At 37.7% G+C, this 17,556-nt stretch overlaps 1 protein-coding gene across 10 annotated transcripts in view; it reads right to left on the reverse strand.

The window, feature by feature from the left end:
* The window catches only part of AGL (amylo-alpha-1, 6-glucosidase, 4-alpha-glucanotransferase), a 66,681-nt gene that overhangs the window by 7,324 nt on the left and 41,801 nt on the right, over positions 1-17,556 (reverse strand). For 7 of the 10 annotated variants that reach the window (XM_037906400.2, XM_043552853.1, XM_037906398.2 and 4 more), the window contains 6 exons: positions 14,892-15,004; positions 9,272-9,483; positions 8,656-8,753; positions 7,945-8,032; positions 7,715-7,848; positions 1,832-5,599 (listed from right to left, as the gene is read on the reverse strand). In XM_037906400.2, the coding sequence (XP_037762328.1) occupies positions 5,482-5,599; positions 7,715-7,848; positions 7,945-8,032; positions 8,656-8,753; positions 9,272-9,483; positions 14,892-15,004 (763 nt within the window). In that variant the 3' untranslated portion in view covers positions 1,832-5,481. Of the gene's footprint in view, positions 1-1,831; positions 5,600-7,714; positions 7,849-7,941; positions 8,033-8,627; positions 8,754-9,271; positions 9,484-14,891; positions 15,005-17,556 lie in introns of those variants that run through there. The other 3 variants (XM_043552857.1, XM_043552856.1, XM_037906404.2) reach the window with 3 other exon arrangements.

A 17,556-nucleotide genomic window follows, 5' to 3' on the forward strand; every position in this document is an offset into this window, starting at 1 on the left:
TAATTAGCTGTGCTTTCTCTCCCCAAGAGAACATCTAAGATCCCTCTCTTGTGAAAATTTTTGTCTTAATAGAAACCGATCAACTAAAATTGATATTTTATTGTGTACCTTTGCAGTGAAACAATGTTAACAGATACATCGTAAAGTCAAAATATAAGCATGTTGCAAAGGCAAGAGTAATGGGGATAAGAATAAGGTTATGGCAGCCTTAACGTATTCCTATGTACTGACAGTTTCATATAATAATTTTTTATTAATGCGTTCACTACAGACCTACAGTATATCTGTTGGAAAATGGTGTTTCATAAATATCACTTTGCAGTTTAAACAGAGGTCACATGCAAGGAATAATGTAAGAATGGGACCACTTATGAATGGATGACTGGAATTTTGAAAACACTCAGTGCTGCAAATTTAATTCTACTCAGCCTAGCCACAGATCCTGCAAAAAGAGCAAGAAAAGAGTTTCCCACAGAACCCCTTTGCAGGCTGTAATATGTTCATGGTCTCCTTATACCCCCCTCCACCCCCCAAAAAAAGTGACAGGTAAATACTCTCGGAAGCAAATGATCATTTGTGCTATCTTTCAGAAGAACTGAGAAGTATAGTTAAATAAACCACTGCACAGCCTCTGTCAGGATTCAGTTCACGGTTTGGGAAATATTAAAGAAGGGAAGTACATTTACTGGACAATGCCTAAAGGTGGTTCAATTAAGTCTGCATAGATAACTCAAAAAAAAAAAGTCCTCTTGATATTTAGTTTCAGTCAGGAACCAAAACTGTGAGGTTCTCATCAACCTTAAAAAGGGATTCTGGCTCCATTCCCCATTGGCCTTTGCTTCTCCACTTCTCTTTTAGAGCTTACTAAATGGAAATCGTGACTTTTACCTCACAAAGTTTTGGAAAACCATCTTTGTGATGGGCTCAGAAATAAGGCTAAAATGCAAGCTAACAAACCAATGGCACATGTTTCATGTAGTCTTATTTCCATTTATTTGTGATTTAGGATTTGAATCCAAAGTTTCTACATATGAAAAGACGAGTTAATAATTGTGCTGTTTTGAAAAACTCTCTGTAACTGGACACCGATTCATACACAGTAATATGATTTGACTATTGGTACAAGTCTATTTGTACAATACTTCCTGGATTCTCACATTCTAGCAGAAGTTATGATATAAATTATAAAGAAAACTGTCTCCCAATTTAGCTTAATTACCTTATAGTAATCTTGCTTAGTTTCAGGGAAAGACCTCAGAAGGTTCATCTGAATTAAAAATCGAAAGTGAAATTAGTTTCGACCAACTACACAATTTCTACACTTCATTTTAGTGGAAATCTTCTTTTCTTTAGATCAAAAGCTTATGTGACTGGGTATTTTCTTCCTTGGCAAAAGAACTTGAAGTTGAACACTTCATTAACCATTTGAGACTTCACACAGCAAGTTACATGGTGAAGATGTGTCCATTAAAGAGTTTTACAACAGGGTATGTTACAGACTGCTATCCTCATTGTTTTTTTGGTAATTTGTAATAGTGTTGTTTCAACTTAGATATTTGGATTCAGACTTAAAGCACTTAAGCACATAGGCATCATGGGTCATCATTAGCTACATATAAATATCTAGCTATGTGTGAAAAAAGTGAACTACAGAATGATGCTTTATATCTTCAGCTTAAACAATGGCAATAAGCAGTTCATTTCTGTTAAGTAAGAGGATTTCAGGATTTGCAAACAGCAGCAACAATTGTAAAAAAGATTTGCCATTAACAGTTTAAGATTTAAAACTTACTGTTGGGGAACTACAGTGACAAAGAAAGAAAAACACAACTTTGTTAAATACTTTTATTTTATGCTGTTCACAGACAAATGAATTACATTTTTCTAAATTCAGTAGTTGCTATGCTAGACTCAGTCTTTTCATTTTATATTACAACATGCAGTACTAGAATGAGTCCTTGTTTTAAAGATTCTCAAAATTATCCATTTTTGATCAGTAAAAACCCATTAAATGAAAACATTAGAAATAATGCACATTACTTGAATTGACAAAAAAAGATCTGGTGAAGCAATGCTAGTAGTTTCTGCTCTATAGCATACAGACCAAGAAACAGATTGGTACATGGCAGAGGTACAGAGTTCCCACTCAGTTTACCTACAAAAATAAGAATTTTACTGACCACGAGTTTGAGTGATTAAGTTTTACAGTATATTATACTGTAAATGGTGTTAGTATCACTATAGTTCAGGATCAGTCAACATTTCTAAATTACAACCAACTATTTTTAAAGGTGTTTGTAACTTGGTTGTATACAGGTTTACTTGGTGCTGAAGCCCAACATACAAAATAAAATATTAGATCAACAGTTCTTCTCTCTTCCCTCCACCCTCCAAAATTAAATGTAAGTCATAAACTAGCTATTTTAAATGTGTTCAGAGGAAAATTCAAGAAATGTTGCCTATGACTTCCTCACTTTATTCTTAAATTGTCCAGTCTGACCAAAAGCATTGAAAGTGTTTGAGATCAAAGCTAGAAGGGGTGAGTAGTAATTTAAAATCTAAATTTTGTTTCCATGAGCAAAACCAGCCCATAATATAGAATTTTACCTACTTTATTCTTAAAAGTAGGTATGTCACTAGAATTACATTCAGTTAATCAGTGCAGAAGTAGCATTTTAAACACGCATCTATTTGCAAAATTCATAATTAGCATAATGTATATATCTGTGTACATCTCTGTAATTTCTTTTTTTAAATATTTTAATTAAGTTAAAAATAAACTAGCAATGAGAAATGTGTATTATGTTCACGTCAACAGTGCAATTCACAAAACTTTTTAAAGTTAGCCTTGATAAAATGGAAAGTTTTGAAGCAAAATTTCTCCTGAATATTTCTTACATTTAGAGATTGTTATTGCAGTCAATATAATCCCAATCTATATAGAACAATCATAGCTCTTCAAACTTCTTTCCAATTTCAAGATAGCTTTACTGAATAAATCCCACCTCCCCCTCACCCAAGTTAACCCACTGTACACTTTCCACTTTTAACCACAGTAATGAATAGCTAAGCTAGAAATAAACCCATAATTTTATGGGAAAGCAGTAACTTCTTATGTTCCTTATGTATCATTATTAAATGTTTCAAAAATAAAATTGTCTGAATTTTCTCAAATGCACATAGAAACACGTAAAATGGCATGCTGATTTATGAAGGCATATAAATTTTTCTTTACTGGGTTGTTGCTGACTTTTCAACAAATACAGTTAGTCAAAAAACTGTACTCAAGAACCAAAATAATCTGGAACCTAATTTTGAAATCCTGATTACTAAAGGTATAAAGAATTAGCTATTCTTTAAACAGAACAATGAATCATTTTCCTTTCAACTTATGTTTTTGTCTCATCTCTTATGCAAATCTGTCAGGCTAGATGACAAAGTTTCCTAAGGAATCCATTTCAAACAGCTCACAACCGAAGCACAAAAGAAAATCTGAACAAGATAAATTTCCTTTAAGCATCACTTCCAATTATTTGAACCCATATTAAGGAAAGTCAATTATATAAAAATTTAAGAACACACTAATACTACAGAGTGACCTATATTACTAAACTATGAGTTCTATTCAACTAAAAATTCTATATGGGGAAAGCATGATATTACCTCATGTATCCAAACTACCACGTGTCACACATAAAAATCAGTGGTTAGATTAAAAAAAAAGTGAATATGACCAAGTGATCTGAGTAGTGCAACTGTAACCAATGAAGTACCATAAATTTAAATGATAACCTGAACAAAACTAAACTCTGGCTTCTATAAAATAAATCTCTGAAATCCATCACAAATAAAACTGCACTGGACTTTTATCTTTAGTCCACTTGCCTAAATGCTTCTCTCAGCAGTTTGTTCTTAAATATACCTATAACTGTATATTCTCATGAAGTAGGTAGGTATGTGCCAACACCAAATTTTAAATGCGTTGGGCAAATTTTAAAACATGACTGTAAAATATATATGAATGGCAGAATAATAAGTAGGGCAGGTTTGTATTTTCAATCTGTATTGTCAGTCCATTTCTTCTACAATGCAGTGCTGTACTTCCTTCTGTGATGTTGAGGACATTACTGGTCAATCTAACTGTTGTCTATTCATTACTTTAAGGACCAGCAGAAGATTCAAATGGATACATTTCCCACCCCACCCACACACCCCAATTTTTGAAAAGGCTGGGTTGAGATCAGGTAAAGGTATTTGTGTGTCTATATATTACAGAACAAATACTCTTATGGAAGTAACATTCAAGGGAAGAAAAGCAACAGGCAGCTGTCAGTACCCTTGCTCTTATTAGCAACACATCGAGAGACTTTGGAATCAGACTGCCCCCTTTCTGCAACTGGAGTGAAACCCTGACCCCGCTGAAGTCAAAAGGAGTTTTTCAGTTGACTTCAGTAGAGCCAGAATTTCACTCCCAGTGAAGATTACTTGAAGCAAGGACTGAAATAAATTTACAATTCTTTCAAATTCATCATTAAGTCAGCACCCAACTCTGTAGGCTCCTGGATCCTGATATACGTACAGGACATTGCATGATAAAGTGTTTCTTCTGGTTTCCTACTGGTAGAACACATTTGTTGACAGATGTACGTTATTTTAAGCCAAATTAAATTAAAGAAATAAAATTTGGCCATATGGCCCACAACACAAAAAATAACCTATTAAGTATCTCACACAGGATACATCCACGTCATTGCTCAGAATTACTGTCCTCAAATTTCATTTAAAGTTTGTGAAGATATTAATTTACTACCATTATCTGTAAAGAGTGAAAACTATTTTTTTAATGGAGTGTTCAATTGAACATGGAAGAGAAGAAATTGTTAGGAAAAGTCACACAGTTCAACACAGAGGGACAAAACACTAATGAAAGTGCAATCTATGAAATGCACGACTGCAGCAGAAAACACATCATACTACCTACAGTACAATCTATTCTACCCCATGATGAGAGTGCATAGCATCTATTGACTAACAGAAAATATGGAAAAGAGAACCCCATGAGTTTAAACTCAGATTTTTGGAACCACTTGGCATTCATATTCTAATTTGGAACCAGACTATTCTTCTAACATCTTGCTATACGGGGATATAGTTTAATTTAGTATGTGTACAAATCAAAAGCTATTTTAAATGCATTTGTGTACATTCTCCAAGTTGCTGCTTTATAAGTTTTTCTGTATCAAGTGTATGTGTGTATATATTTTCATACTAATGACTTCATTTTCAGAAGTGCTGAGCAGCACCCTTAAATACCTCTTCCGTAAATGGGAGATACAGATACTAAGCACCTTTGAAAAAATCAGACCATAGTTATTTAAATGACTGTGCAAAACATTTTCACTATAGTATGAGCAAACTTTTCATTTGTACTTTTTGAATACAAGTGCGTAGCAAATTTTACCGAGCAATCAAAGCCAACTTTTACAAGTCATAAAGAACCTCAAGGATAACAGCAATTGACCAGGCTTGTGATTCACAGCTGAATGGACAATATTGCCCATTTTCATTGGTCAGCTCTGGAAGCCCCTTCCAGGATGATCTGGCCCCAAAAATAAATAAATAAATAAAAATTAAAAATCCCAGCGTAAAATATGATTAATGCTATATTTCATAAATTAAAAGAACATTTCTCTTTTATGATTATACTTCTAACATGTTTTTAAAGTATGAGTCAATTAAGCCAAGTGTACAAAAGAAGAAATACCAAACACAATGAAAATATTACAAAAGCATTAAAGTGGTGAAATAAAAATAAGAGAGCATTAACATATGACAAGATACATCGTAATACTAAAACATGTGTATGTTGCAGGAGCTTCCTGAGACTCCACGCAGGGGAGCCTTCAATAACCTGAGAAGTACAGGTATCTTTGCAGTGCAACTTTATTACTTTTTGAAAGTAATAATACTGAAATAATGCAATCAGCATGATTTTGTGCATGCGCATAAGGTTCTTACCAGCCTGACTGGTTTTTTTAATCCATGCTATTTATGAAATTATATTTCAAGCCATTTTAAGATTTCCAAATTAAATGGTAAGTCTAGTTGTTTTAAATAAACTTATATTTTTCATTTCTACCTTCAGTTTTTCATTAACTGAATGAAACGAAGTATCTGGGAACACAAGGGAAATGTTGAGAGCTGCTATTAGACATTAAAGATAACACAGGAAAATAAAACTACAGATTGCCAATCACAGACATCCCAAGGCCACAAGTTTCGGCACTACCAATTTTACTTTTTGTTTGGTCTTTGTATTTTGAGGCTGAGGATGGTGCTGTTCCTTTTGGCCTTTCATCTGCAATGGATACCAGCCGAAAGCTATGATGAATTAACCATTCCTACAAATTCCTAATATTAGATTTCTCAGGTGCTATTCCTATGTAACCTAACTGCCATCATGCTATGAAAAAAACCTGCTAGGCCTCAGCTAATTTGGTCCCAATGTGAAAAATTGCTTCCTTCTCCCTAACACAGGCAATTGGTCAGACCCACAGCATCCTCAAACGCAGTTCATATACTACTATATAACTACTATATGCTTCTATATAACTAAAGGAAGGAAGAGTGGGTTCAAATAAAATTGAGTTAGAGGCTTGAGAAACCCCATGCAAGGGTTTAAATTGATAATGCTGGGGAACAAGGAGTCAGCTGGCTCCCATCTCCCTTTGGCTGGCCAATGGGTGGCAGAGCACACAATGGGAGGCAGAAAACTCTCTCCTTTTATTCTAAAGCTGTCCAGAATGTTGCAGGTCCAATCAAGTCTCCTACCCATTGAACTGGGTGGGTTGCATATTGAAGGATCTCTGTTTATCTAGAAATGCTTTGGGAAGGGTGAAAATGGGAATTATTCAGAATTACAGTGGAGAAGAACAAGTGTATAGAGAAAAAATATTGCAGGAAGAACAGGGAAGACTCAACAGTGGATAAGAGAACAAAAGGCAAGGGGTGGGGGAGATTAGGGAAGGCCATATGCACTGTAGGGGAGTAAATGCCTCTGTTTTCTTAATGAAGTAATATTTCCATTGTGCACTGAAGTGATTAGTTTCTGAAATGCAGTTCTATAGTAATGATTAATTGGCACATTCATGTGACCTACCCAGTCAACTTCAGAAGTTATGTAATCCCATTTTATACAATTTAACGGTTATTTCCTTACATTACTTAACCTGTTGCGATCAGCCCTCAAACTGATTGCATCATCAGACTCTTGAAAAATATTGATATTTAGCATTTTTGAAAGTACACATCCATATTTTTTCTTCTGCATCACATTTTTTGTAAGTTGTCTAGCAATTTAGACCTCAAATTCTGTTTTCTCTTAATAAATATTTTCTATTTATTCTTCTCCATGACTGATTTTAAAATTGTTCACTCACTTTGTGATAGGGCAGATATTAAATATTTCAGAGGTTAAAAAAAAAGGCAGTAATGTTTAGCCTATGTTGAAGGCTGCTGTAGGACTTAAATGGCACTCTGCATAGTGGTGACTTACACTGAGAAAACACCAAATCACTGGTGCTTTTTTGTAGGTCTTAAATGCTCAAACTCATTTTTTGAAGAAAATTTGTGTGTGTCTTACATCTTTTATATGCAATGCAATACATTGGACACCACTAGTTTGGATTAATATTTTAACTGTATGATGACCTACCTCTCAAGATGAACATAATGGCGAGAAAGAACATTCTTAATCAAAAACACAGTCTTTGCGTACATCTCTGGACCAATTAACCTGGAAAAGTATAACTTTGCACGAAGGAAATATCCAATAGGCCAGAGCCATTCCTAAACAAAAAGATGTAAGAGATAGTACGTTAGCTATCAATTTGAGATATCAACAAATTTTAATTTAATGTGAAACTCAGGAATTTTAGCGCTTACAGGTCCTTGATGGTAATTAAAACCTTTGGCAACATTGTAGTTGTCATTGTCCAGGGCATTATCATATACTCCACAGTAAACCATATCACTGTAAGGAAGTACAGGATTTAGACAAAGCAACAAGTTAAATAAAATATATGCAATGCATTAGAGAAATAACTCAAAATAATATGAATTCACATGGTTAGATTGTACTCAGCACGGCACAAGGGCACAGTAAGGAAGGACCATTATATCTTGGCCCTAACTAGATTATAGCATTAATATTCTTCAGTGGTTAGTTTATGCAAGGCCTATTGTATTAATACAATGAACTACAGAGCTATAAGTATAGAACTCTATGTTCAGTCCATAACTATAGTATTTTGGTCACAATTCTGTCATAACTTATGCTCAAAATTCTATGTGCTGCCTTTTTTCAAACTAATACTAGCCAGTTTTATTAGAAGTTTTTAAAAATTTAATGACCAGCTTCTAAAGGGAGCAAGATAGTGAATAAAATGGTACTTTTGTAAATAACTAAATGAATCTGAACTGGATTTAGAACAGCTAAATAATCTTGACTAAAATAAATATATTATATACTGTAATTAGCTAGTGCAGTTCTTGAGGTATTCTTAACGAAACGTATCATAGTGAACTTCTTACTGTTAGTCTTGTTGCATGATTAAAACTATGCATACTACACATAACGATCTCTAATATGCTTACTCTGGATCCAATGTTTTCATGCCCAGTGGACCAAGCAGCTTTTCCTCTGCTATCTCAAGCGCTTTCCAAGCTTTCTCAGGACTGAATATCTCAGGGGCCTGGCACAATTAACAGATTTAACCAATGAACTTTGCATTTAAAAAATAGTATTGTTTTATGAAATCAACAAACTGCATAGTTCACGTCAAACATTTCTATTACTTTTCAATATGCTCACAGAGAGAGCTACAGCCCTTTATAATAGATTTAAAATGTATCAGGATTTCTCACAAATTCCATAAAGAGATTAAACAAAACAAAACAAACAAAAAATGGCAATTTTCAATTAGCATCCTGCAAACACATCTTCAATATAGGAAGTGCCTTTTTATATTTATCCTAATGACACATTGGTTAGCAGGCCCAAACATAATTAGGTTAGTCCTTTGGAAGAGGTTCTAGATGGGCCAATGCTGAAAGTTTATTAAAGAAAAATCCACTACTCTATTAAAGATACAAGTGTATTCCAAGTAATTCCTGGTTTACCCCATGCAAATGAACCCCCTCATGCAAGTTTAGTTCAATTCAATCAAAATAGTTAAAGGAGCTGTGACTTTGAACATGTTTTTCCACTCACCACAACCATTGCTATACTAAAATTTGGCCTGAGCTGGTAGTCGCACCATGGACTTGAAGCTCCATAGCTGTCCTTGTATATGCCACGCTTGTGAACCAGATTTGGATGTTTTTCACTAGGATCTCCTGGGGTCTCAGAAACAAAGAACAGCTTTTCAAAGTGCCCTTGAATCTTCCTGTTCCACTCATCATATGTGATGGTTTCCTTTTTTCCTGAAAAATGTTAATATACAGGATTTGTTTTCTGGCAATAAATCTACTCCTCTCCTTAGTTTTGTAAATATTATTGACTATTGCATACTTGAAGTCTTAAGAGACTTCTACAGCTGCTGATAAAATAAGGAATGGCCATTATAACAATGTGTAGATTACTATAAACGTGAAAACTGAAGGTTATGCCAATGCCCCCAAAATGCTTTCAAGGATATGCAGGCTATCTAGATTCAAGAGCTGGCATGGGAAATTCTTCTCCCTTTTCCCAAGATAGTGTGAACTGAAATCTCATCAATATTGGGAATAAAACAGTATTAAGGGAGTAGATTTTAAAACATGGCTTAATACTGGTTCAGGCCCAAAGGGTTTGCCTGGTTAGTCTGGATGGAGAGTAGCCATTTTAAGAAATGGTGTAGTTAAACCAGGCTCTACTAGTTAGGTTGCAGTCTAGCACATATTATGCCTCATCCAGACTAACCAGAAAATAGTGTTTAAACTGTTATTATGAACTAGTTTTTAAATAGAATTTAAAAAATACAGTTCAGTTTTTTTTAAACTGTTGCATCAAGATGGACAAGAGCTAAGTGAATCCAAGGTCAGGGATTGGGAGGGAGTAAATGTTGCATTTTTTGCTGAAAAATGAGATGTAGAAGATCTTGTTTTATATCTGTTTATGCCTAGTCTGTCCTTCCTCTGGGATGTGATTTAAACATAGACCAACTATGAATTCATCAGATCTGCTTGGTTTTTTAGGTTGGGTTTTCTCCTTAGGTGAAAACTAATAGTAGTAGCCTCTGTTATATATATAACAATTGTTAAACGGCTCTGTAAATAAATCTGTAGTTTTTCAGGACACATTTTGACAGGGCAGCAGACTACTACTTTTACAACAACTAACACAGATACCTGTCAATATTTGAGAGACTCCTTAAGGTTAAGTATTTATCATTTTTCCACCCTTATCCCTCTAAAAAGCTCAGTTCAATGAAGCTAAAAAGGTGTTCCTATTCTCCACAGATATCCCTTTTAAAGCCTTTCAGTGCTGACCGGTACCCACCGCAAACTGACTAAACAATAGATTAGCAGGGTGCATTTGATTTAAATCAATTTGATTTAAATCATGATTTAAATCACTAGTCAGGAAGACTCGATTTAAATCATGGATTTCTACATAAAAGTGCATTCTTGTTGGTTGTTATAACCTTAATACATATTCTTCAAAACTCAAGAGAGATGTAGGTTCCATTTTTAGAAGGTAAACACTATACATTTTTAAGTGATTTATTTTGAAAACTTTTCAGATTAATTTTACAGGTATATCAGAAAATGAATGATTGTTTGGTTATTTCATTTAACAAAGGTAATTGAAGCAGATATTTATGAAGTCATTGGGAAGTGAACTAGCTCCAATTCAACAGGTTAATCATTAATATTTGGAGGATTTTCTTGCCATGCTGTATTAGGAGGAGATCACCACCAGACATTTAAATTGTTTTATTTAAATTAAAAAACAACAACGTTATGTAGGTCTAGATTTTTTTTCTTCAACAGCAAACATAATATTTTAACAAAAGAAGCATGTGAATTTTTGAATTTAGTTAAACATTCAAGTTTTTTAAAATCAGGTTTGTTTTTGTTAAAATTGTTTTTAACTAAAACTAGTTTAAAATGTTTAAAAAAAACAAAAAACAAAAGTTAAATCGACTGTCAGCCAGGTCCACATGAGAAACTTAAAATATTGGCTTCTGCAGCTAACTAGGTCATCTTCACCTTCATTTTCCTGTTTGTTCATAATCTGGAAAAGAAAAACAAGCTTTCCTGCTTTTTCAGGTCCCAATCGCTTTCTCAATTTGGAATGAAGTAGTCCAAAGGAAGAAGATATTCTTTCTACACTGGCAGAAGAAGCTACTGCTGTTAAAAGTGAGATCATCACTTCAACAGTCTCTGAATCCAAGTGCTTAAGTGACTTCCACCAGTTCACTGGTGTGACTTTCTTTAAAACATCATCAGCAAACACATATTTCTTGAATGGTTCACCCTTAGCTCTGAAGATTATTATAGTTGGCATTATGGAGGGATGATTGCTGGGATGTCCATGTTATAGCCAACTCCTCTTCTTCAGCAGTTAAGGTTTGACCCTGGTACCGAGTATTGAGAATATTTGCAAGAAAATGAGCTGGAGATAGTGCTTGTCCCATTCATTTTTTTAATGCTTGTAATTTAACTCTATCATTGCATATTTTTCTTTTTAAGATCTCACTCGGTTCCTTCCAAATTTCAACAGCATCAGCAATAAAACAGCTATTTCCCTGCATTGTGTTCAAGGCTACAGAAATAGGCTTCAGGGTACTCAGCATGTGTTTTTCTCTTAAGCCCAAAGTTGAGAACTTTGGCTGTGACAGTGCCATCTATTTTTTCACGATTTTGTTCTCAAACTGTCATCAGATTAGGCCAGTTCTTGATATAGTGCTCAAAACAGTCCACTACTAAGTTCCATCACACCTCTTGTGGGAGAGTTAGCTTGGTTCCTCCCACTTTTTTCAGAGCAGCTGCTGCAAAGTATTTTGCAATTTCAACAACATTCACCTCTATTTCTGGAACACTGAAGACTTTGGCTAGGAGGTGCATCAAATGAGCACTGCAACTGTATGTTATTAGCTTGGGACTCTCTTCACTCTCTTCTAAATAATTTCTTCTCATCTTGGATACATTTGCAGCATTGTCAGTGACCAAGCGCGTACTAGACATTTGATTTTTTTTCCCCCCACAGTTTGTTATAGCTTTTACTGCTACTTCTTTTAAGTATTCTGCTGTGTGTGCATTTCCTGATGTATCAATTGTTTCTGTAAGGAAGACATTCCCTTATTTTGTTGTCACACAAGCACATACAAAAGTATCATTGTGGACATTGCTCCACACATCAAGACTCAGGTTAACAAATTTTACCCTCTAGACCTTTTGCACACTGCTCAAATTTCTCTTTCATACACTTCATCTAGCAATTTGCCTGCGACATCTGCTCTGTTGGGTGGACCATATCCTGGTCTGAATGACTAAACCATGTTAACGAAGTGTGGGTTCTCAATCATACGGAAAGGAGAGTTTGTTGCATAAACAAACTGGGCAATTTTTTCATCAATTACCTCTTTTAGTAATCTTCTGGTTCTTATCACAAACTTATCTATGGTTGTTTCTGGATGATGGAGATTTTTTTTCCTTTTTGCTGCAGGTGATATATGGTGGCTATGTGACATACATAATGTGACTGAAACACCATCATTGGCAGATAACTCTGAAATTATAGAAAATTTTCAAAGAAGTATTTTTATGCTTTCTCCCATGCTGCCCTTTATGCTTGGGAGGAGCTCCCTGTAATCATCTGTAAAGCCACTTCACGGTTCTCCTTCAAATATCTTTTCTTTATCCTCCTGCTATCTTAGGTGCATAGGGCATCCACCAGTTTCCGCCATTTAATTTAATCTTCATTGGCCTATTCAGGCTTCTGAGAGTCATGCTGATGGATTTGGCTTCTCTCTCCATTGTTCCATGTAACATTTCTCTAAGTTGCCCTCTTCTCTTTCCAGATAGTGTCCATATTATCACTTGACATGGAAGTTGTGTTGGTGACATCCTTAAAGCGTTTCCTAAATATCCCCATAATTGTCTTCTTACCACATCTGATACTTTACATTAGAAATTCTAAGGAGAACAAATTCAGTGTTGCAAGAAACTCTTTTCACTGAACTCTGAAGATATACTAATGTCTGAGAAAGCAGTTGATCTTATCAATTTCTATTGTAGATTTCCATGACTCTGCTCCATAAAGGAGGACAGACATGAAGCCAGCATTAAACATTTGTATTTTTCTGTTAGCGGCAATCATACTACTTTTCCAAATCTTTTCAAAAGTTTATTAACGTTGCCTTCTGCTCTTAATATTCAGTGCTTGACATCTAGCATGGTGCCACCATCACTGGACTTCTTACTCCCTAGACATGTAAAATGACTTACTTCTAGTGTTACCCTATCTACTCTGGTTGCTTTTGGGACATCGATAGCCATTTATTTTCTGTTCCCCTTGTTGCTGAACAAACCAACTTGCTTTTTGCTGTATCTGCCAAAAGCTAGGACTTTTCTTCCTTTAAGCAATGTATTAAACAAATATCTAATTGCACTATCATTTTTAGAGTCTCTTAAAAAAAGAGTATATAAAACACTAACATTAGAAATCAAATGTTATGATTTAAATTCTGTACTGACTTAAACCTGTACAATCCCACTTAACAGCTGATCTTTTTCTACATGTACTACATATAATCATTTGCAAAAACACTGCGTATCTAAGAGCCATTCCAAAAATAAATACAAAATGGAGGCACAAGTCTTTGGGTGGACATAGGAATGTAACCAGTGTTTCCTCTAATTTTTCCTTACGCATGTGCCTAATGACTTTTGTTATTTGCACCAATATGGAGGTGATGGGTGACACATCACCTCCATATTGGTGCACATAACAAAATTCATGTGGCGGGAGTGGAGCTGAGGGGTTTGGAGTGTGGGAGGGGGCTCAGGGCTGGAGCAGAGGGTTGAGGTGTGGGGGTAAAGGCTGTGGCTGCAGGCTCTGAGGTGGTGCCGGAGATGAGGGGCTTGGCATGGAGGCTGTCCTGGGGCTACAGCGGGGAGAGAGGATTTCCCCTAGCTCTCTCTCCCCACAGCAGCAACTAGGCTGATAGGGGAGAGGTGCCTCTCCCCCACCCGTGGCAGGTCTGGGGCGCCTCTCCCCCGGCCATGGCAGGTCTGGGGCGCCTCTTCTGCTGCTATAGCAGGTCCGGGGCTGGGTTGGGGCCGGGAGAGGGACGCCTCTCCCCCGGCCACGGCAGGTCTGGGACTGGGTTTGGGGCTGGGGTATAGTACTGCATAAAGGAACAGTTAACACAGTTGCTTCCCAAGGTTAAGAGTTTTTAAACAGCTTATATATTCAATCTCAGTAATATGTACTGAATTCTCCCCAGAAATCATCATAAGATGACCATACAGTACAAAACTAAAAATTAATCTTTCACTTAAGGGTTCAGAGGTCTTATAACTCCTGTCATAATCAGCTCAAACGAACAAGTGAATTCATAGCCATATCAATACCCCACAGAAGCGCAAAGTTGGGTTAGTGAGGTTTAGTTAGATATTCTACAAAAAAAGTGTGTTTTGTGGGCTTTGCACAGATTTTGCTACTTAGATGCAAAACAACAATTAGCCTTATCCTGAATTTTATGAACACCCATTCCCCAAACATAATATTTATTAAAATGTTCACAAGGTAGACAGATTGCAAGACAATATTGATCCTGGTCCACTGATTCAATTATCATGGTTCTACACTGATCACACATTTGTGAGATAAACCTGCTTACCATGCCTTTTTATGGTGACTCCCTGATAAGGAAACACTTTTTTCTTTGACAACTCCAGCAGCCAACGAATAGTTGACTTACATAGGCCAACAATTTCCACAGCAGATCCATCTCTAAGATGAAAAAAGAACAGCTGCTGCTTTTAAGAAGAAACTTAAAAGGAAGATATTAGGTCACAGACTTTTTATGCAGATACCAACATTTGAGGATTTTTTTCCCCCCGTGAATGTATTCAAACCTCTAAAAAAAAAAAACACTCATTACTGTCAGTTTAAAAATCACATTTGATGCTCTAGAAAGTGAAACTTCTTGACAAATCCATACACAGAGGCAGACACCATTCCTGATGTCCACCCCAAACACTATCCATTACCTCCCAGCATCTGTGATGAGCCCAACCCAACTTGCTCTGATTGAATACTTCAATTTTCAATTTCTGCCAAGAAACTAAAAACACAAGTGACTATTGTGGGCAAAAAGGAGATTTAGTTGCCAGTCATCCAAATAGTGACAGCATCATATCACTTACGGTTCTCTCCTAGTGGCCTCATGTACATATTAAAATAAGGTGGGATGGGAAGGGCAATAGTCTCATCACACAGGCCTGAAGATGATAAACAAAATGTCCAACATGATTCTCTGGGAAGAAGAGAGCTACTCAAATGGCATCCATCTAACTCAGCAAGGGTCGATCTGCGGAAGGGTTTGATGTGCTCCAGGTAGAAAGCCAGGGTGCGCCTGACATCTAGAGTGGTGTAGTCGCCTCTCCTCATTGGTCCTGTGAGGCTTTAGACAGAACACAGGAAAGAAAATATCCTGGTTGACATGGAAGTGTGACACCACCTTTGGCAGCAAGGCTGGATGGGGCCACAGCTGGACCTTGTCCTTGTAGAATACCGTGAATGGGGACTCCAAAGCGAGGGCTTTAATTTCAGAGACATGTCTCGCCGAGGTAATAGCTACAAGGAATGCAACCTTCCACAACAAATGAGAAAGGGAACAAGAAGCCATAGGCTCAAAGGGTGGACCTGTGAGCCTGGAGAGGACCAGGTCACGGTCCCACTGGGGAACTGGGTCCCGGATCGGCAGAAAGTCTTCCAAGGCCTTTCAGGAACCTGATAGACATCTCATGCAAGAACACCGATCTACCATGGATGTGATGATGGAAGGCCGATAAGGCTGCCAGGTGCACCTTGATCAAAGAGAAGACGAGAGACCCTGATGGTTTAAGTGAAGCATGTAATCCAGGATGGACTGCAGAGATGACTGGGTCGGGGAGATATTCCACTCCCATGCCCAGCCGGAGAAATGCTTCCACTTCGCCAGGTAAGTTGTTCTGGTGGAAGGCTTTCTACTCTCCAAAAAACCCTGCTGTACCTGACTAGAGCAAGCTTGTTCCTCTGGATTCAGCCACGCAGCATCCAAGCTGTAAGGTGGCGAGACGCGAGGTTTGGGTGCAGGAGTCGACAGTGATCCTGCAAGAGTAGGTCTGGGCGGCTGGGAAGCAGCCACGGGGCTGCAACGGACAGGTCCATGAGCGCGCCGAACCAATGCTGGTGAAGTCATGCTGGGGCAATCATAATGACCCGTGCCTTGTCCATCTTGATTTTCAAGAGAACTTTGCTGATGATTGGAAGTGGTAGGAAGATGAACATCAGGTCTCCTGACCAAGACAGGAGAAAGGCATCGGATAGTGAGCCTCTGCTGAGGCCTTGGAGAACAAACTCATGACGCTTTCTGTTCTGTCTGGTGGCAAAGAGATCCACTCGGGGAGCTCCCCACTTCTGAAAGAGTATTCTGACGACTTCTGAGTGAAGGGACCACTCATGGCGAGAGAAGAAGGACCTGCTGAGGTGATCTGCCAGCACGTTCTGGATGCCGGGAAGGTGGCTTCCAGGTGGATTGCCCACTGGATACAGAAGTCCCACAGATGGAGGGCTGCCTGGCACAGAGCCAACAAATCGAGCTCCCTCCGCCTGTTGACATAGAACTTAGATGCCGTGTTGTCTGTCAACACCTGCACCACTCAACTGGACAGCTAGGGAAGGAAGACACCGCAAGTCAGGCAGATGGCTCTGAACTCCCATAACCTCTGAATCCCCAGTGTACCGAGATGCGCTCCCCAACTGAGGTTGGATGCATCTGAAATCAGGGAGACCATGGGTCACGGGGTCACGAACAGCACACCTTCCAACACAAGAATTGGGTCGGCTCACCTGAGAAATAGAGAGGTAAGTCCCCCCAGGGGGATCGTGATGACCTTGTCTAGGTGATGTCTGCCTGGGGAGTAGACCAATGCCAGCCACAACTGGATGGGACGCAGCCTGAGTCTCGCAGGTCAGACGACGTAGGTGCATGCTGCCATGTACCCCAATAGTATAAGCCACACCTTGACCGTGGTGAGTGGATGGGCGGTGATGCTGGCAAATCAGATCTGGCATTGCCCTGAACCTGGTGTCTGGCAGGAGTGCTCTGGCTCAGATAGAGTCAAGCACCGCTCTGATAAAATCTATCCGTTGGACCAGGATCAATGTTGATTTTTGTTTATCAACAGGCTGAGAGCCTGAAAAGCAACGTCTCAATGCTGCTCTGAACCCAGACCCTGGAGCAGCCCTTGAGCCAGTCGTCGAGGTACAGGTAAATATGGATACCCCGACGTCTAAGG

The sequence above is a fragment of the Chelonia mydas genome, chromosome 8, assembly GCF_015237465.2.
Source record: "Chelonia mydas isolate rCheMyd1 chromosome 8, rCheMyd1.pri.v2, whole genome shotgun sequence".
NCBI classification, from domain to species: Eukaryota; Metazoa; Chordata; order Testudines; family Cheloniidae; genus Chelonia; species Chelonia mydas.